The sequence below is a fragment of the Nerophis ophidion genome, linkage group LG29 (genome assembly GCF_033978795.1).
Source record: "Nerophis ophidion isolate RoL-2023_Sa linkage group LG29, RoL_Noph_v1.0, whole genome shotgun sequence".
Lineage (NCBI taxonomy): Eukaryota > Metazoa > Chordata > Actinopteri > Syngnathiformes > Syngnathidae > Nerophis > Nerophis ophidion.
In genome coordinates this window covers 15,678,679-15,700,714 of record NC_084639.1, presented here as the reverse complement: position 1 = coordinate 15,700,714, position 22,036 = coordinate 15,678,679, and the positions used below count along the sequence as shown (strand labels likewise).

Sequence of the window (22,036 nt, the reverse complement as noted above, 5' to 3'; positions counted from 1 at the left end):
AAGGAAAATTTAATATTTTTTGACTTCTTGTTATAAAAGTGTTTGAATATGTTTACCTTCTTCCATTTTAACTTGTAAATGTTTCAGAGTTGGCGATTAGCCCTGTACCTGTGAGCTAGTGGTTAGGGTGCTAGCTGCCAACGAGAAATTAGCGTGCAAGCTGCTTCTCTAAAAGAAACATTAAAACATTTTCTGATTTCTTGTTATTGAAATGTTTGAGTATGTTTAAGTTCTTCCGTTTTATTTTGTAAAGGTTTTAGAGTTAGCGATTAATGCACTACTTGCCGCTATAAAAAAAACATTAAAAAGTGTTCTGACTTCTTGTTGAATATGTTTGTGAATATGTTTATCTTATTCCATTTTATTTTGTAAAGGTTTTAGAGTTAGTGAATAGTACGCTAACTGTGAGTTAGCCATTAGTGCGCAAGCTGCTTTTCTAGAAGAAACATGAAATGTTGTTCTAAATTCTTAACATTAAATATTGGTCTAAATTCGTGTTGAAGAAGGCTCAGAATATGTTTATCTTATTTCATTTTATTTTGTAAAGGTTTTAGAGTTAGTGAATAGTGCGCTAGCTGCGAGTTAGCCATTAGCACGCTAGCTGCTTCTCTAGAAGAAACATGAAATATTGTTCAAAATTCTTTACATTAAATATTCTTCTTAATTCTTTTTGAATAAGTCTCGGAATATGTTTATCTTCTTCCATTTTATTTTGTAAAGGTTTTAGAATTAGTGAATAGTGCACTAGCTGAGAGCTAGCTAGCGTCTTCTCTAGGAAATTAACAGTATTCCCTTTCCCTGAGTTTTTTTGAGGTGCGGTAATCTATCATGGTAAATATCTGTATATACATACATTTTGCATATTTATATATATATATATATATATATATGGGTATGTATATATATATATACATGTTTGTTTTTGTATGTAAGTATGTATGTATGCACATATATGTATGTATATGTACATACATACATACAGGCAGACATACATACATACATACATACATAGATACATACATACATACATACATATACTGTATACAAACCCCGTTTTCATATGAGTTGGGAAATTGTGTTAGATGTAAATATAAACAGAATACAATGATTTGCAAATCATTTTCAACCCATATTCAGTTGAATGCACTACAAAGACGAGATATTTAATGTTCAAACTCATCAACTGTATTTTTTTTTTTGCAAATAATAATTAACTTTCATGGCTGCAATACATGCCAAAGTAGTAGATCACCTTTTATTTTAACAACACTCAATAAACGTTTGGGAACTGAGGAAACTAATTGTTTAAGCTTTGAAGTGGAATTCTTTCCCATTCTCGTTTTATGTAGAGCTTCAGTCGTTCAACAGTCCAGGGTCTCCGCTGTCGTATTTTACGCTTCATAATGTGCCACACATTTTCGATGGGAGACAGGTCTGGACTGCACGTAGGCCAGGAAAGTACCTGCACACTTTTTTCACGAAGCCACGCTGGTGTAACACGTGGCTTGGCATTGTCTTGCTGAAATAAGCAGGGGCGTTCATGAAAAAGACAGTGCTTAGATGGCAGCATATGTTGTTCCAAAACCTGTATGTACCTTTCAGCATTAATGGTGCCTTCACAGATGTGTAAGTTACCCATGTCTTGGGCACTAATGAAGTGAATTGTGAATTATATTGATATAGCGCTTTTTTCTAGTGAAACCCAATATCTGAATTACATTTAAACCAGTGTGGGTGGCACTGGGATCAGGTGGGTAAAGTGTCTTGCCCAAGGACACAACGGCAGTAACTAGGATGGCGGAAGCGGGGATCAAACCTGGAACCCTCAGGTTGCTGGCACAGCCACTCTACCAACTGAGCTATACCGCCCCATGCACCCCCATACCATCACAGATGTTGGGTTTTGAACTTTGCGTCGATAACAGTCTGGATGGTTCGCTTCCGCTTTGGTCCGGACGACAAAAAGTTGAATATTTCCAAAAACAATTTGAAATGTGGACTCGTCAGACCACAGAACACTTTTCCACTTTGCATCAGTCCATCTTAGATGATCTTGGGCCCAGAGAAGCCGGCGGCGTTTCTCCGGCAGAAATGTAACAAAAAGCGACATCAGTGTGTAAAGGATATCACCCCATCGGCTCAGGGACACTTCCGAAAACCACTGTCAATAACTGACAACTTTTTTTGCAATGTGTTGCTGCCATTAATTTTTGAGTTAATGATTATTTGCAACAAAATTAATAGTTTCTCAGTTGGAACATAAAATATTTTATTTTGCAGTCCATTCAATTGAATATAAGTTGAAAAGGATTTGCAAATCAGTGTATTCTGTTTTTATTTACCATTTACACAACCTGCCAACTTCACTGGTTTCGTTTTTTTACATTTCAATGTAGATATTGAAGCTCATTTGTGGGAGTAAAAGAAATCATCTTCTACAGCGTGCCTAAAATAACTGGTAGATTGATGGCGTTGCCGCCCATCACCAGCGTGCTGCACCTGGCAGGCGGAGCATGTCGACCAGCACGCAAACTAACAAGACGGTGATGGAATCAGCGAGCCGCCAATCAGATTAGCATAATGCCGTTAGCAATAATGTGCGGCTAATGGACGCAGGTTGGCGAGTGTGAAGCCGCTATACCTGCCGTAATGGTTACTGTCTTCTTTCCGCGTTTCACACCAGCACCGCTGTCAATCTCCTGTCATGGAGACACACACAGGGTCAACCACGCTGGGAGTTGAAGATAAAAACACAAATGGAAATAAATAATCGAATAATGCAGAAAGAACTTCAAGAGTTGATGTTTTGTGACTTTTGACATGTTATTAGCTGCCAAAATCACCAAAAATGATTCCCGAGCGTGGCCACCACTGCTGTCAAAATATGAACCGCTAAGGTGATTAATAGGGCTCCTAACGATTCCATCTGATTCAGATTCCTGGGTGACGATTCGATTCGGAAATTTTGATTACCACGATTTTCGACTCAAACCGATTATTTCAATGTATAATTTGTTATAATATATATCAGGGGTCACCAACCTTTTTGAAAGCAAGAGCTACTTCTTGGGTTCTGATTAATGCGAAGGGCTACCAGTTTGATACACACTTAAATAAATTGCCAGAAATAGCCAATTTGCTCAATTTAATAAATAAATATATGTATATATATATATATATATATATATATATATATATATATATATATATATAAATGTGTATTTCTATCTGTCATTCCGTCGTACATTTTTTTCCTTTTACAGAAGGTTTTTTGTAGGGAATAAATGATGAAAAAAACCCTTCATTGAACGGTTTAAAAGAGGAGAAAACAGGAAAAAAATGAAAATTAAATTTTGAAACATAGTTTATCTTCAATTTCGACTCTTTAAAATTCAAAACTCAACCGAAAAAAATAAGAGAAGAATTGAAGACCAAAGACCAATCATTTTTTCTTCTAGATTTTCCTGAACAAAAATTTTAAAAGAAATTCAAAAGACTTTGAAAAAAGATTTAAATTTGATTCTACAAAGTTTTTACATTTGCCAAAATAATTTTTTTGAATTTTAATCATAATAAGTTTGAAGAAATATTCCACAAATATTCTTCGTCGAAAAAACAGAAGCTAAAATGAAGAATTAAATTTAAAATTTTGTATTATTCTTTACAATAAAAAAAACAAAACTTGAACATTGATTTAAATCGTCAGGAAAGAAGAGGAAGGAATTTAAAAGGTAAAAAAGGTATATATGTTTAAAAATCCTAAAATCCTTTTTAAGGTTGTATTTTTTCTCCAAAATTGTCTTTCTGAAAGTTATTAGAAGCAAAGTAAAACAATAAATGAATTTATTTAAACAAGTGAAGACCAAGTCTTTGAAATATTTTCTTAGATTTTCAAATTCTATTCTATTTTTGGCGTGGCGCAGTGGGAGAGTGGCCGTGCGCAACCCGAAGGGTCACTGGTTCAAATCCCACCTAGAACCAACCTCGTCACGTCCGTTGTGTCCTGAGCAAGACACTTCACCCTTGCTCCTGATGGGTGCTGGTGGGCGCCTTGCATGGCAGCTCCCTCCATCAGTGAGTGAATGTGTGTGTGAATGGGTAAATGTGGAAGTAGTGTCAAAGCGCTTTGAGTACCTTGAAGGTAGAAAAGCGCTATACAAGTACAACCCATTTATTTATCATTTATTTGAGTTTTGTCTCTCTTAGAATTAAAAATGTCGAGCAAAGCGAGACCAGCTTGCTAGTAAATAAATACAATTTAAAAAATAGAGGCAGCTATTTGAGCTATTTTTAGAACAGGCCAGCGTGCGACTCATCTGGTCTTTACGGGCTACCTGGTGACCTTGGTGACCCCTGATATATATTATGGGTGTGAATCTTTGGCCACCAAACGAGTTGATCCAATTCTAATTCCTCGGGTGACGATTCTCGATTCAAACAGATTTTTTTACTGTTTAATTTGGTACAATAATCATTAGGAGTGTAAATCTTTAGGCACCTATTGATTTGATTTGATTCAGATTGCTCGAATGTCGGTTCAATTCAGAATCAATGGTTCTCGATTCTCACATCACATGGACAAAGATAAGACCTTCTGGTGGAAAGTTCTGTGGTCAGATAAAACAAAACTTGAGCTGTTTGGCCACAATAGATATTGGGTTTCACTATGTAAAGCGCTTTGAGTCACTTGAGAAAAAGCGCTATATAAATATAATTCACTTCACACAATTCACAACACCCAGCAATATGTTTGGAGAAGAAAAGGTGAGGCTTTTAATCCCAGGAAACCCATTCCTGTCGTCAAACATGGTGGTGGTAGTATTATGCTGTGGGCCTGTTTTGCTGCCAATGGAACTGGTGCTTTACAGAGAGTAAATGGGACAATGAAAAAGGAGAATTACCTCCAAATTCTTCAGGACAACCCAAAATCATCGGCACGGAGGTTGGGTTTTAGGCGCAGTTGGGTGTTCCAACAGAACAATGACCCCAAACACTCATCGAAAATGGTAAAGGAATGGCTAAATCAGGCTAGAATCAAGGTTAAAGAATGGCCTTCCCAAAGTCCTGACTTAAATGTGTGGACAATGCTGAAGAAACAACTCCATGTAAGAAAACCAACAAATTTAGCTGAACTGCACCAATTTTGTCAAGAGGAGTGGTCAAAAACTCAACCAGAATCTTGCCAGAAGCTTTTGGATGGTTACCAAAAGCGCCTTATTGCAGTGAAACTTGCCAGGGGACATGTAAGCAAATATTAACATTGCTGTATGTATACTTTTGACCCAGCAGATTTGCTCACCTTTTCAGTAGACCCACAATAAATTCATAAAAAGAACCAAACTTCATGAATGATTTTGTGACCAATAAGTATGTGCTAAAATCACTCTATCATAATAAAATAAGAGTTGTAGAAAGTATTGGAAACTCAAGACAGCCATGACATTATGTTCTTTACAGGTGTGTTTGAACGTTTGACCACGACTGTATATACGCACACACATACATACATACATATATATATATATGTGTGTGTGTGTGTGTGTGTATGTATATATATATATATATATATATATATATATATATATACACATATATATGTGTAGATATGTATATACTGTATATGTCTATATAAATACATATATACACATACACAGATATATATATATATACATTCTTATATATATATACACACGTGTATATACATATATACATAGTATATATATATATACATACATACATATGTATTTACATAAACATACATAGATATACATATACATATAATATATGTATATACATATACATACAGTATATATATATATATACACACACGTATATATACATCTATACATAGTATATATATATATATATATAAGATATGAATGTTTTTAGAATCGGGATGAATTAATTTTTTGTGCACCCCTTTTGATTAATTAATTAATTGTTTAACCCCAAAATTGGATTGCATTACTTGGCTACAACCAGCAGAGGCACTGTTGACTTCTGTCTCAACTTGCTTTCTGTTTAAAGACGCACAACACAATCATGTCAACAAAGAGATGTATCGATAGGAACATTTCACGGTGATTGTGACAAAAATTATCTATATAATTTTTGTATTGTTAAATGTGCTCAAAAACTACTTTTACGCACTAGTATCTAACTAACATAATAACTCAAATTAGTATTTTGCATGTTTTGTGTTTCCTTGTGCTCCACTGATAGTGTTTAAAAGGCTAAGCTGTTATTGTTTTAAATAATGCCTTGTACTGTAGCACTTTAAGATTTATTGAAATGAAAATGTATATACATATAACATCGGCAAAGAAGGAGCCCGAAGAGAAAGGAGAAGTGTGTTTGTGTGTGCTCCTGGAAGAGGCGCAGCTGAACGAGAAGTTGTCTTCTCCTCCGCTGTGAAATAAGTATACTTTGGCATCTTTTTCCAGGACAGTCTGTTCTAGCCACAAATAAAACTTGCCTTGGTACGATACCTGCTTCCTCGATTCTTCCATATATGCTAGTGCCATTATTGTACTTACTACACATGAATACTGTATATATCCATATTTTTTAAATTTAACTTCCCAGTGACTCTCTCCTCGTTTCCACGCTGCTCTACATGAAAAAGCAACATCAGTGTGTAAAGGATATCACCACATTGCGCTCAGTGACTCTTCAGAAAACAACTGTCAGTAACTACAGTAACTACTTTCCTGAAGGAACTCTCCTGAAGGAATCAATAAAGTACTATCTATCTATCTACAGTTGGTCGCTATATCTGGAAGTGCAAGTTGAAACTCTACTATGTAAAGCCAAAGCCATTTATCAACAACACCCACAAAAGCCGCTGGCTTCGCTGGGCCTGAGCTCATCTAAGATCGACTAATGCAAAGTGGAAAAGTGTTCTGTGGTCTGATGAGTCCACATTTCACATTGTTTTTGGAAACTGCGGAAGGCGGTGTACACCCTGGACAAGTCGCTACCTCATCATACATCCCTAATACTATCATCTTCTAAAACAACTCTCAAGAAAAAGCACAGCAATGTGCAGAGTTTGCGGTTGAAGTCCGACTTTGTGGCGCGGTTCACTCAACAGGCGGTGGAAATAAATGCAGATGTTTGTCGCTCCGACGCCCCCTGACACCACTTACAGGATGTGCGTCTCCGTTAACACGTGTGATAAGTCCCATCCTCCCACCTGCCCTCTGAGTCACGTTCCCTCGCCAACACCTGTCACTCGGCGCCGTCAGCTGCCACCTTGCCTCAAGCCAAAACGGCAGGCGCGGGCGGCGAAGAATATGGAAGCAAGTAAATGCAGCTTCCTTTCCCAGCAGTAGACGCAAGACTGCCTTATTATGGTATGTAATGGACATATGCTGTCTTTAAGTTGAAGTGGAGAGGAAATTATTAAAGGGGAACACAATTTCAAAAGGGTTAAAAACAATAAAAATCAGTTCCCAGTGGCTTATTTTATTTTTCGAAGTTTTTTTCAAAATTTTACCCATCCCGGAATATCCCTAAAAAAAGATATAAGGTGCCTGGTTTTCGTTATATGCGAAGCCACTGTCCATTTATCACAATTTCAGAAGGGTTAAAACCAATAAAAATCAGTTCCCACAGGCTTATTTTATTTTTCGAAGTTTTTTAAAAAATGTTACCCATCCCGGAATATCCCTAAAAAAAGCTATAAGGTGCCTGATTTTCGCTATTTGCGAAGCCACTGTCCATCACATAGCGATGCCAATACAAACAGGTGGTGGAGAGCATAGCAAGATATAGCGACATTAGCTCGGATTCAGACTCGGATTTCAGTGGCTTAAGCGATTCAACAGATTACGCATGTATTGAAACGGATGGTTGGAGTATGGAGGCAGATAGCGAAAACAAAATTGAAGAAGAAACTGAAGCTATTGAGCGAATAGCTATTGAAGCTATTTGCTCATGTTTGCCTTAGCATTGCTGGTAAAATGTGCAGACCAACGATCGGAAGTTTCGCATCCGGTGACACTGGATCAACTTAAATTCGGTGATTGGTAAGTGTTTGTCTGGCATTAAATGTGGGTGGAAGGAAACGCTGGATGCAAATACAGCTACAAATTTACATACGGCTAGCCTAAATAGCATGTTAGCATCGATTAGCTGGCAGTCATGCCGCAACCAAATATGTCTGATTAGCACATAAGTCAATAATATCAACAAAACTCACCTTTGTGATTTCGTTGACTTTATCGTTGGGAATGCATCTGCTTTGAGTGTCGCAGGATATCCAGAGATTCTTGCCACCTCTGTCGTAGCATCGCCGGTAAAAACCAAATGAGGGACTTTCGCATCTCTTGACACTGGAGCAATTTAAATCCCTCAATTGGTATGTGTTTGTTTGGCATTAAATGTGAGTGAAGGGAAAGGATGGATGCAATTATAGCTACAAATGAGGCATGACGATGCAATATGTACATACAGCTAGCCTAAATAGCCTGTTAGCATCGATTATTATGCCGTGCTAATCGATGCACATTCTACCTAAATCAACTTTAATCCGTCCCTGATCGTGTTATTACACCCTCCGACAACACACCGACGAGGCATGATGTCTCCAAGAGACCGCAAAACAGTAGAAAAAAACGGAAAATAACAGAGCTGATTTGTCTTGCTGCGTGTAATGTGGTGGAGAAAATGGCGTTGACTACTTAGGTGACGTCACGTTCTGACATCATCGCTCCGAGAGCGATAAATAGAAAGGCGTTTAATTCGCCAAAATTCACCCATTTAGAGTTCGGAAATCGGTTAAAAAAACATATGGTCTTTTTCCTGCAACATCAAGGTATATATTGACGCTTACATAGGTCTGGTGATAATGTTCCCCTTTAAGTTATTTGGTGGCATTCTAACATGATGCAGTAAGTTGACTGATGCAGACACGTTTGTTACTGGATACTTTCTAATATGGTTCTGTCTTAAAACGTAATATGCATCCATAACTATTCAACACGTGTTTATTTTGACAAGTGTTTAAGGACGCATATTTACTTATGTCTAGCTCGTGTGCTATCGTGTGCTTAGCTGTTGTGTACCTGCTACCTTCTAGTAGCCTATAGCCAGGTATGTGTATCTTTTGTAAAAGGACTTTAGTAAAACAGGAGTAACTGTCTGCTTATTGGGGGACATTTAAATGTTAACTGTTCAGCTTTGCTCAAGTCAACACGCTGCAGGACTGCTCGCATCGCACATGATATCACACACAAGTAAACACGCTGCAGTAGTGCTTGAATCACACGTGATACCACACAAGTGAACACTCTGCAGGAGTGCTTGTATTGCACTTGATTTTACACACAAATAAACACTCTGCAGAACTGCCGCTATTGCACATGATATCGCACACAAGTAAACATGCTGCAGAACTGCTTGCATCACACATCGTATCACACACAAGTAAACATACTGCAGGACAACTTGTATCACAAATTATATCACACACAAGTAAACATGTTGCAGGACTACGTGTATGTATCACACCTGATATCGCACATAATTAAACACTCTGCGGGGATGCTTGTATCGCACATGATATCGCACATGATTGTGCACACAATCAAAAATGCTGCAAGACTGCCTGTGTCGCACATGATATCCCACAGAAGTAAACACGCTGCAGGACTGCCTGTATCGCACATGATATGACATAAGTAAACGCGCCACAGAACTGCTTCTATCGCACATGATATCACACAAATGTAACACGCTGCCATACTGCTTGTATCGCACACATGTAAACGCGCTGCTGGACTGCTTGTAACGCGCAAGATATCACAAATATGCAAACACGCCCCCAGGTTGCTTGTATCGCACAAGATATCGCACACACATGTAATCACGCCCCTGGATTGTTTGTATCGCACACTATATCGCACACTTGTAAACACGCTGCTGGACTGCTTGTAACACATATGATATCACACACATGTAAACGTGCCCCTGGATTGCTTGTATCGCACAAGATATATCACCCACAAGTAAACACGCTGCAGGACTGCTTGTATCGCACATGATATCACACACATGTAAACGCACCCCTGGGTTGCTTGTATCGCATTAGGTATCACACACAAGTAAACACTCTGCAGGACTGCCTGTATCGCACATGAAATCACACACAACTACACACACTGCAGCACTACTTGTATCGCACACAAGTAAACATGCTGCAGGACAGCCTGTATCGCACATGATATCACACATTTTACATGCCAGCACAGGTTATGCAATACTTAAATTGTTTTGTATTTTTTGCTGATAACGGCCTCACATATAGGGATGGGCACCTATTGACATAAAATACAATGGTGCCATGTTACGGTACCAAAGTTGCGCGTAACGTCATGCCCGTTTGCCGACTTACGATCTTTGCGATCACTCCAGCAGCACTGAGACCAGACTCAACCAAACTATCTCTAGTTTTTAACCCCAACAAAGTAATTGACTCAAAAAATAAAAGATCCAACGAAAGTTAAGTGAGGGTCCACTTTTCCAAAAAATGTGTTAGCTTGATGCTAATATACATTGACATGCTACTGATTAGCATTAGCGATTTTACATGGCGATTTCAACACCTCCAAATGTGTTAATGAAAACTACAACTAACAAGCACGTTACAGTCAAACAGCTGGTGTAAAATATGTAAATTTCTTACAACATTAACACTTTGTAGGGCGCAACAAAAACCTAAAAAAATTACACCATGAACCGGTGGTGTCAAATATTTTTCCACTGAGGCCCCCACACCGAAAAATAAAAGCATTTGGTGCTATTTTGACAGTTTTCAATTTCAAAATATATTGTTTTTTCTAAACCTCAAGTTTGGTCCCGGGGATCAACTTCAAGGTTTTTATTTTTTGTTAATGTTTTTTTTGTTTTGATTTTGCCATTTTTGTCATTTAAAATAAATTCGAAGTGGAAGATTTGATTTCTAGTAATTGGAGCCTTAAATAGGTCAATAATTCATAAAAACATTGATTTTGATTCATTATTATTTTTTGAGCAATGACAATAAAAAAAATGCGACTAAAATTTATCAAAGATCCAAAAGGGTCCCACTCATAAAAGTCTTAAAAAATAAGTCATACACTATTGTTTTTTTGTTTTTTTTACTTTTAACGCTTACATCTTTAATTCAACTTCAAATCTATCTATCCAGGTTTGTATTGTTGTTTTTAATGTTTTGTTTGTTTGTTTTTTGCCCTTTTAGTTTTTGTTTTTTTTAACGGCAAACACAAAATATGCCATATTTTCCCGAAAATAATGTCAAAGTGGAAGATTTGATTATGGTGGTACTTAATGAATACTTAGGTCTACTACACTACTGTATTTTAATGTTGTCCTTATGTTGGTACTTAATGAATACTTAGGTCTACTACACTACTGTATTTTAATGTTATGGTGGTACTAAAGGAATACTTAGGTATACCACACTGCTGTATTTTAATGTTGTCATTATGGTAGTACTTAATGAATACTTAGGTCTACTACACTATTGTATTTTAATGCTATGGTGGTACTTAAAGAATACTTTGGTCTGCTACACTACTGTATTTTAATGTTTTCATTATGGTGGTACTTAATGAATACTTAGGTCTACTACACCAGTGTTTTTCAACCACTGTGCCGCGACACACGAGTGTGCTGTGAGATATTGTCTGGTGTGCCGTGAGAAATGATCCAACTTCACATAATTGGTCCAGAAAATATTACTTGCAAATCAATAATTATGATCTGCAAATAATGTGCCGTTGTCGAGTGTCTGTGCTGTATAGAGCTCGGCAGGGTAACCATGTAATACTCCATATCAGTAGCTGGTAGCAGGTAGTTCATTGCTTTGTAGAAGTCGTAACGCGTCAAGGATGGTTTGTCGTGATCCCAATACGCAGAGCACAGCGGGAGATGATGTGCAGGTAAAAAAAAGTATGAAACTTGTGTATAATGTAGCCCGGAAGAGTTAGGGATGCATGGGATTCTGGGTATTTGTTTTGTTGTGTTTATGTTGTGTTACAGAGCTTCACGGTGGAAGAGGGGTTAGTGCGTCTGCCTCACAATACGAAGTTCCTGCAGTCCTGGGTTCAAATCCAGGCTCGGGATCTTTCTGTGTGGAGTTTGTACGTTCTCCCCGTGAATGCGTGGGTTCCCTCCGGGTACTCCGGCTTCCTCCCACCTCCAAAGACATGCACCTGGGGATAGGTTGATTGGCAACACTAAATTGGCCCTAGTGTGTGAATGTGAGTGTGAATGTTGTCTGTCTATCTGTGTTGGCCCTGCGATGAGGTGGCGACTTGTCCAGGGTGTACCCTGCCTTCCGCCCGATTGTAGCTGAGATAGGCGCCAGCGCCCCCCGGGACCCCGAAAGGGAATAAGCGGTAGAAAATGGATGGATGGATGTTGTGTTACAGTGCGGATGTTATCCAGAAATGTGTTTGTCGTTCTTGTTTGGTGTGGGTTCACAGTGTGGTGCATATTAGTAAGAGAGTTAAAGTTGTTTATTCGGCCACCCTCAGTGTGACCTGTATGGGTGTTGAACAAGTATGCATTGCAGTCACTGACGTGAGTCTGCAAAAGCCACATTCAATATGTAAATGGCCTAACAAGCTGTTTGTTACGCTTGCAGAGGGTGTTAAGCGACATACCATCACAGAACGCCCTTAATACTGTTGTTTGGATGAAGATCAGCAGGCATTCGAGAGAACAGTTGCCCTGAAATTTGGGAGTCCCTCGGATAAATTGGGATGGTTGGCAATTGTGATGTTGTCAAGCGGCGGCATTCAATTAAAACTCACGGGCCGCACTAATATAATATTTTCAGATAAAGGTGCGGGCCGCGTGTCTGAGACCCCTGGTTTATACATAGCACAGAGCAAAAAAAACTTTGTACGCTGTGTTATTTAATTTTAAATTTCAAAAGAGTATTGTGGCTCCCATTGTTTTCTTTATTTTGTTAAACGGGTCAAAATGGCTCTTTGAGTGGTAAGCCGACCCCTGATATTGTACATGCTATACATTTACCAAACAATATGTCACTCCTAATCGCTATATCCGATTAAATCTTCTTACTCTGTGTTGCTTCTAAACAACTCTGCCAACTCCAAAGGTAGACAATGCGTCGTTTCCTCTTCTATATTTAACGGTAATGTGTTAATAATTTCACACATAAATCGCTCCAGAGTACAAATCTGTGATTTATAATCCGAAAAATACGGTACTTCTTTTCCTAATCAGCCTTGCCTAAAGTTTATTATTAAATTATTAATAATCCTTGTGATTAACACATGCTTTTGTTTTATTTGACAATGTAGTAAACTGTAAGTAGGTTAAATATAATTATTGAATATGATCAAAATCAAGAGTAAGATGATAATTCAGTGTTAATGTTGAAGTGGTCCCCGGGTCCTTCTGTAGTGGAAAAGTTGGTTCCTGAGGTCAAAAAGGTTAAGAACCTACTCTGAAGCCTACTCTGTGGCCTAGTGGTTGGAGCAGGGGTACCCACACTTTTTCTGCAGGCGAGCTACTTTTCAATTGACCAACTCGAGGGGATCTACCTCATTTATATATATCATTTATATTTATTTATTTATGAAAGATACATTTTTGTAAACAAGTTAAATGTGTTTAATGATAATACAAGCATGTGTCACACATATAGATGTCTTTCTTTCACGAAGACAAGAATATAAGTTGGTGTATTACCTGATTCTGATGACTTGCATTAATTGGAATCAGACAGTAATGATGATAACGCCCACATTTTCAAATGGAGGAGAAAAAAAGTTGTCCTTTCTGTACAATACCACATGAAAGTGGTTGGTTTTTGGCATCTAATTCATCCAGCTTCCATACACTTTACAAGAAAAACATTGGCGGCAAATTCCGTCGCTTGCTTGATTGACATTCACGGCACCCGAGGGTCTTGTGAGATGACGCTGGCTGCTGCCAGTTCATTATTATGAAAAAATGACAGAGAGGAAGGCGAGAAACACTTTTTATTTCAACAGACTCTCGCGCCGTCCCTTCCGTCAAAACTCTAAAGGCCGACTGCGCATTTCCTATCTTCACAATAAAAGCCCTGCTTCATGCTGCCTGCGCTAACTAAATAAGAGTCTCGGAAAGCTGGCGTGCACAAGTGATGTGCACGCCAGCTTTCTGACCTTGTGGAGGGGGTCCGGTCCGATGACCATGGATGAAGTACTGACTGTCCAGAGTTGAGACCCAGGATGGACCGCTCGTCGGGACCCAGGATGGACCGCTCGCCTGTATCGGTTGGGGACATCTCTACGCTGCTGATCCGCTTGAGATGGTTTCCTGTGGACGGGACTCTCACTGCTGTCTTGGAGCCACTATGGATTGAACTTTCACAGTATCATGTTAGACCCGCTCGACATCCATTGCTTTCGGTCCCCTAGAGGGGGGGGGTTGCCCACATCTGAGGTCCTCTCCAAGGTTTCTCATAGTCAGCATTGTCGCTGGCGTCCCACTGAATGTGAATTCTCCCTGCCCACTGGGTGTGAGTTTTCCTTGCCCTTTTGTGGGTTCTTCCGAGGATGTTGTAGTCGTAATGATTTGTGCAGTCCTTTGAGACATTTGTGATTTGGGGCTATATAAATAAACATTGATTGATTGATTGAGGGATCGCTTGTGCACGCCAGTTTTCCGAGACTCTGTATTTAGTTAGCGCAGGCAGCATGAAGCAGGGCTTTTATTGTGAAGATAGGAAATGTGCAGTCGGCCTTTAGAGTTTTGACGGAAGGTACGGCGCGAGAGTCTGTTGAAATAAAAAGTATTTCTCGCCTTCCTCTCGGTCATATTTTCATAATAATGATCTTGCAGCAGCCAGCGTCATCTCACAAGACCCTCCGGTACCGTGAATGTCATTTAAGTGACGTCTTGGTGAAGATTGATGATCACTAATTTTTAGGTCTATTTTTTTTAAAAGCCTGGCTCGAGATCGACTGACACACCCCCCGCGGTCGACTGGTAGCTCGCGATCGACGTAATGGGCACCCCTGGGTTAGAGTGTCCGCCCTGAGATCGGTAGATTGTGAGTTCAAATCCCGTGCGAGTCATACCAAAGGCAATAAAAATGGGACCCATTTGGCACTTGGCACTCAGCATTTAGAGTTGGAATTGGGGGTTAAATCACCATAAATAATTCCCGCTCACTGCTCCCCTCACCTCCCAGGGTCAAATGCAGAGAATAAATTTGCCACATCTAGTATGTGTGTGACAATCATTGGTACTTTAACTTCAACCCCTGCAATATTCAATGACTCTGCATCAATCTGGCACATTAACATTTTATATGTCCATTAACTTCCTATCAGGAGTTGTACTACACATCTATAAACAATCTTATTGGTGTGTTTAGTGGGCCAGGCGAAGGGTATCTTGGAGAAAATGCGGTGGTTTATAAATTAATTAATGTTTTTTGTGCACTGACCGGTACCGGTCCACGGACCGGTGGTTGGGGACCACTGCTTTAGCCAAGGCATGAAAAGGTGTGTTGTGTTATGTTCCAGGCGACAGACGGCAGAAGAGCGGGAGGCGGAGAGGCAGCAGGCCAACCGGCTGATGCTGCAGCTCCAGCAGGAAGCCTTCCAGAAGACCCTCAGTCAGCCCCTCCAGCCGGACCCTCTGTGCCTGCACAACTCCTCGCTCTACGCCCTGCAGAACCTGCAGCCCTGGGCCGATGACAATAAGGTGACCTCCGTCACCTCTCTGGCAACTGTGGTGTGAATGTGAGCGCGATTGTGGCTTAGCCAATCTTCCAGATAAAAGGGGAATGGACACTTCTTCTTTTTTTCCCCGCCAAGGAGCTCTGAGTGTAAATATGTGCTGAGTCCATTTCCTGCCTGACACCACGTTTTCCGCTTTCCCTTCAGCTGACGGTCTAAAGAAGGGAGGATTATCTAATGGACACGCGTGTACATGCCCACCGGTCAAGACTCGCCCCCCGCCCCTCTTTCCCTTTTTACGTCTGGAACCTTCGAGAGGACGCAGAGACTTTCTGCACAAAAACTGGTTCCGCTTTTGACTTTGTACAAGGTATAACTGCATGAAGTGCCACCTGGACCACGACGTCATCGCCCGTGCCCCACGACGGTCCACTTAAAGGCTCTTTTATATTAAATCATATTGTGACTTTTTCAAAGGCCTCTTTGTGTCTTTTACGCTTGTTGCACACATCGATCCCTGGATCGGTTTTCACAATAATAACATGGGGTCTGTTTCTTTGAATATAATTTGATTTTCAGCGCTGAAAATTGAAAAAAAAAAATTTTAAATTTTTTTTTTTTTTACCTTTTAAATATAAAAGATTTAAATTGGAAAACTTAAGTAGTCTACTGTTTGATGTCGGAAAGAAAAAACTTCCTCTGTTTGATTTACACTTTGTATCGAACTCTACAAATGTCAATTTTATTTTCATGAATGGCATTTGAAAAATATATATATTTTTTTTAACTTTTCAGATATATATATATATATATATATATATATATATATATATATATATATATATATATATATATATATATATAAGAAAATACCTTTTGACCATTTTTAAATATAAAAAAGAAAATTGTGTTTTTTTTTATTTTTTTTATTTTAAATACAAAAAAAGAAAATTGGAAAAACTAACAAATATCAACAAATATGAATTTTAAAAGTTTTTTTTTACTTTTTAAATATATTAAATATTTATTTTTTCCATTTTAAGATATAGAAAATATATGTATATTTTTTTACTTTTTAACTACAAAAATAAAAATGGGAAAAACTAATAAATACCAAAAATTATGAATTTGAACAGTTTTTTTGTTTTACTTTTTAAATAGATTAAAACAAAAATTTTATTTTCATGAATGGTATTTGAAAAACAAAACAAAAACGGAAAAACTAACAAATATCAACAAATATGACTTTTAACAGTTTTTTTATTTTTAAATAAACAAAGAAAATACTTTTTTCCCGTTTTTAAATATAATTAAGAAAATACTTTTTTCCCCTTTTTAAATGTAAAACAGGACATTTACATTTGTTTACCTTTCAAATACAAAAAAAAAAATTGGAAAATGTAAAAAATATTAACAGACATACATTTTATTTTCATGAATGGCACTTGAAAAACAGACCAAAATTCTGTTTTTTTTTTACTTTTTAAATATATAAAAGAAAATACATTTTTCCGTTTTTAAATATAAAAAAGAAAATTGTATTTTTTTTTTTTTAGTTTTTAAACAAAAAGAAAATTGGAAAAACAAAGTGTACTTTTAAGTTTCAAACAGCAAAAATGTAATCTGAAAAACGTTTTGGTTTTCAATTTATATCTAACCCAACAAATCTTTATTTAATTTATTTCCATTAATGGCATTTGAAAAAAAAAGAATAATTTAAAAATAAAAATATAAACAAAGTGTTCTTTTTTCTGGTGTCAAAGAGCAATATTGACATCTGACGTTTTGATTTTCAATAGATATTTAATAAATTAAAAAAATATATAATAATTAAATCAAACGTTTTTTTTAATGAATAAAAATCAATTACTTTTTAAATACAGAAAAGGAAATTGGAAAAACAAAGTGTTACTTTTTTGATTTTAAAGAGCAAAAACTTAATCTAAAATTTTTTGATATCAATTTTGTTTTATGTTCAGGAATAGCATTTGAAAAAAAAAAGGTTTTTTTTTTTTTACATTTTAAATATTTAAAAAAATGGAAAAACAAAGTGTTACACTTTTTTGGTGTCAGAGAGCAAAAACTTTATCTAATAACGTTTTGATATTCAATTTATATTTAACTCAACAAATTTTCCTTTTTTTGTTTTCACGGATAGAATTTTAATTTAATCTTAAAATACAAAAAAAGAAAATTGAAAAACGAAGCATTCTTTTTTGGTGTTTCCATATGAATTGGGAAATTGTGTTAGATGTAAATATAAACGGAATACAATGATTTGCAAATCATTTTCAACCCATATTCAGTTAAATGCACTACAAAGACAATATATTTGATGTTCAAACTCATAAATTTTAATTTTTTTTGCAAATAATAATTAACTTAGAATTTCATGGCTGCAACACGTGGCAAAGTAGTTGGGAAAGGGTATGTTCACCACTGTGTTACATCACCTTTTCTTTTAACAACACTCAATAAACATTTGGGAACTGAGGAAACTAATTGTTGAAGCTTTGAAAGTGGAATTCTTTACCATTCTTGCTTGATGTACAGCTTAAGTTGTTCAACAGTCCGGGGTCTCCGCTGTCGTATTTTACACTTCATAATGCGCCACACATTTTCGATGGGAGACAGGTCTGGACTGCACGTAGGCCACGAAAGTACCCGCACTCTTTTACTACAAAGCCACGCTGTTGTAACACGTGGCTTGGCATTGTTTTGCTGAAATAAGCAGAAGCGTCCATGATAGCGTTGCTTGGATGACAACATATGATGCTCCAAAACCTGTATGGACCTATCAGCATTAATGGTGCCTTCACAGATGTGTAAGTTACCCATGCCTTGGGCACTAATACACCCCCATACCATCACAGATGCTGGCTTTTCAACTTTGCGCCTATAACAATCCGGATGGTTATTTTCCTCTTTGTTCTGGAGGTCACCACATCCACAGTTTCCAAATATAATTTGAAATGTGGACTCGTCAGACCACAGAACACTTTAGTACTTTGCAGCAGTCCATCTTAGATGAGCTCGGGCCCAGCGAAGCCGGCGGCTTTCCTTGGTGTTGTTGATAAATGGCTTTGGCTTTGCATAGTAGAGTTTTAACTTGCACTTACAGATGTAGCGACCAACTGTAGTTACTGACAGTGGTTTTATGAAGTGTTCCTGAGCCCATGTGGTGATATCCTTTACACACTGATGTCAGTTTTAGATGCATTCCCGGGAGCGGCACCGCTGCTGCCCACTGCTCCCCTCACCTCCCAGGGGGTGATCAAGGGTGATGGGTCAAATGCAGAGAATAATTTCGCCACACCTAGTCTGTGTGTGACAATCATTGGTACTTTAACTTTAACTTAAGTACCGCCTGAGAGATCAAAGGTCCGTAATATCATCGCTTACGTGCAGTGATTTCTCCAGATTCTCTGAACCTTTTGATGATTTTACGGACCGTAGATGGTAAAATCCCTAAATTCCTTGCAATAGCTCATTGAGAAATGTTGTTCTAAAACTGTTTGACAATTTGCTTACAAATTGGTGACCCTCACCCCATCCTTCTTTGTGAATTACTTAGCATTTCATGGAAGATGCTTTTATACCCAAGTCCCGTAAAAACCGTCTGACCGGAACGCTCTAATAACTTAAGTTCCTTGGGTGAATAATCTAAACTCATTACACCAGTTTGTTTTAGCGCTTTCACGGTGAGTCTACTGACAGATATTATATAGTAAGAACTTTATTACTTTATATTAGAAATGGCAATAGCGGAGGATGAATGTCCCATAACAAGAAGGTAGAGAAAAAGAAGAAGCTTATCGACTATGGGGTCCCCACAGACTACAAAGGCGGACTCGCACAATTTTTCAGGACTTATATAGATCTCAAACACAGGTACCAGAAGGTAACAAAAGTTGCTTTTGCATTATATTGCCAAACAAAACACAAGATAATATGTCTTACCTTATACACACACCATACTAATACTCCTATGTCGAATCAGAGTACAATCCACCATGCGGTGCAGCTACATAGCTTACCAAAGTCGCACTAAAACATTTTGATTGATTTTTGAGTGCCGCGTTTAATGTTCTATGTTTTCAATGGAACATATAAAATGTTGGTGTTGTTTACCGGAGTCATATTACCAAAATAATCCAGTCTACACGTGTCTCTTGTGTTTGACTGCCATCTACTGGTCACACTTATCATTACACCATGTACCAAATAAAACAGCTTTGAGGTGGGTAAGCAAAACCGGAATTATTGCGTACATTAGGCACACAGGGTTATAAGGCGTACAGTCGAGTTTTTAGAAAAATAAATTATTTCAAGTCCGCCTTGTAGTCCGGAAAATTCGGTAAATGAACAAGAAGATTATTAATCCATCATAATAGGATGATAATATGTTACTGCATACATCAACAAATAAATTAGGAGCCTTTGTATGTTTACGTACTAATAAAAGACAATTTGTCTAGTACAGTGGTTCTCAAATGGGGGTACGCGTACCCCTGGGGGTACTTGAAGGTATGCCAAGGAGTTTGTGAGATTATTAAAAAATATTCTAAAAATAGCAACAATTCAAAAATCCTTTATAAATATATATATTGAATGATACTTCGACAAAATATGAATATAAGTTCATAAACTGTGAAAAGAAATGCAACAATGCAATATTCAGTGTTGACAGGTAGATTTTTTGTGGACATGTTCCATAAATATTGATGTTAAAAATTTATTTTTTTCTGCAGAAATGTTTAGAATGAAGTTGATGAATCCAGATGGATCTCTATTACAATCCCCAAAGAGGGCACTTTAAGTTGATGATTACTTCTATGTGTAGAAATCTTTATTTGTAATTGAATCACTTGGTTTTTTTTCAACAAGTTTTTTAGTTATTTTTATATCTTTTATTCCAAATAGTTCAAGAAAGACCACTACAAATGAGCAATATTTTGCATTGTTATAGAATTTAATAAATCAGAAACTGATGACATAGTGCAGTATTTTACTTCTTTATCTCTTTTTTTTTTCAACCAAAAATGCTTTGCTCTGATTAGGGGGTACTTGAATTAAAAAAATGTTCACAGGGGGTACATCACTGAAAGAAGGTTGAGAACCACTGTTCTAGTATGTTCACTATTCTATTTAAGGACAAAATTATTATATGATTGCCATAAGAAAGAAAAGTTTAATGTATCGTAACATTTTATGTTAAAATAAAGCCAATAATGCCTTTTTTTTGTGCTACCCTTTATTTTGAAAAGTATAAAAATACATGTTGGTACCGGTACCAAAATATGGTATCGGGACAACCCTACTAGTAACGAGCGACTTGAAGTAACGTCCAGGATGATTATCTTTTTTATAGAAATCTGTTAAATGTTTTTATTTTTGCGTAAATCTGCTCGCTAACAAACGTCAATTAAAAAAAACTTTGTTAGCTTGAGATTTAGCAGCAAGCTTTTAAAGGAGAAGATGTCAACTCTGATGTAACGTTTTCATTGCCGACTTTTTGCACCGACAGTAAACTTCTTTACGTTTTGTTATGAAGCGCTGGAACATTTCTAACAAAATTTTGACATCTGCAGGAAGCGTCTCCACAATTCCAAGCTGAAAAGAAGCATGGTAATCGTCCCTGTGCCAGAGTTGCTGAGGTTAATTAGTTCCTGAGGGTGTTTTTTTTCTCTTGCTGGGATGAAGTCCTCATCATTTATCTCACTGAACTCGAGCGCGATCATAATTGCTTTACTCCATGTTCCCTGTTTTCGTCTCCGTTTCCTGCGTTTTCACTTCCTGGTGGCCTCGCTTCACCTCGACGTGACACGGGGATCGTTTTACGGCGTGTTGACGCGCGGCTGGAAGCTTCCAGACCAAGGGTCACCAACGCGGTGGCCTCGGGCACCAGGTCGCCCGTAAGGACCAGATGAGTCGCCCGCTGGCCTGTTCTAAAAATAGCTCAAATAGCAGCATTTACCAGTGAGCTGCCTCTATTTTTTTAAATTGTATTTATTTACTAGCAAGCTGCGCTCGCTTTGCTCGACATTTTTAATTCTAAGAGAGACAAAACTCAAATAGAATTTGAAAATCCAAGAAAATATTTCAAAGAATTGGTCTTCACTGGTTTAAATAAATTGATTTATTTTTTTTACTTTGCTTCTTATAACTTTCAGAAAGACAATTTTAGAGAAAAAATACCTTAAAAATGATTTTAGGATTTTTACCTTTTAAATTCCTTCCTCTTCTTTCCTGACAATTTAAGTCAATGTTCAAGTAAATTGATTTTTTTTTATTGTAAAGAATAATAAATAAAAAAAATCATTTAA

The 22,036-nt window shown here is 37.5% G+C and overlaps 1 protein-coding gene across 3 annotated transcripts in view; it reads left to right on the top strand.

Annotated features, from left to right (window-relative positions):
- tlx2 (T cell leukemia homeobox 2) overlaps positions 1-16,186 on the top strand; it is a 54,994-nt gene extending 38,808 nt beyond the window's left edge. The window contains exons 4-5 of one of the 3 annotated variants that reach the window (XM_061892137.1): positions 15,555-15,735; positions 15,918-16,186. In XM_061892137.1, coding sequence (XP_061748121.1) covers positions 15,555-15,735; positions 15,918-15,929 — 193 coding nt within the window. In that variant the 3' untranslated portion in view covers positions 15,930-16,186. Of the gene's footprint in view, positions 1-15,554; positions 15,895-15,917 lie in introns of those variants that run through there. The other 2 variants (XM_061892138.1, XM_061892136.1) reach the window with 2 other exon arrangements.
- Positions 16,187-22,036: the final 5,850 nt, after the last annotated feature.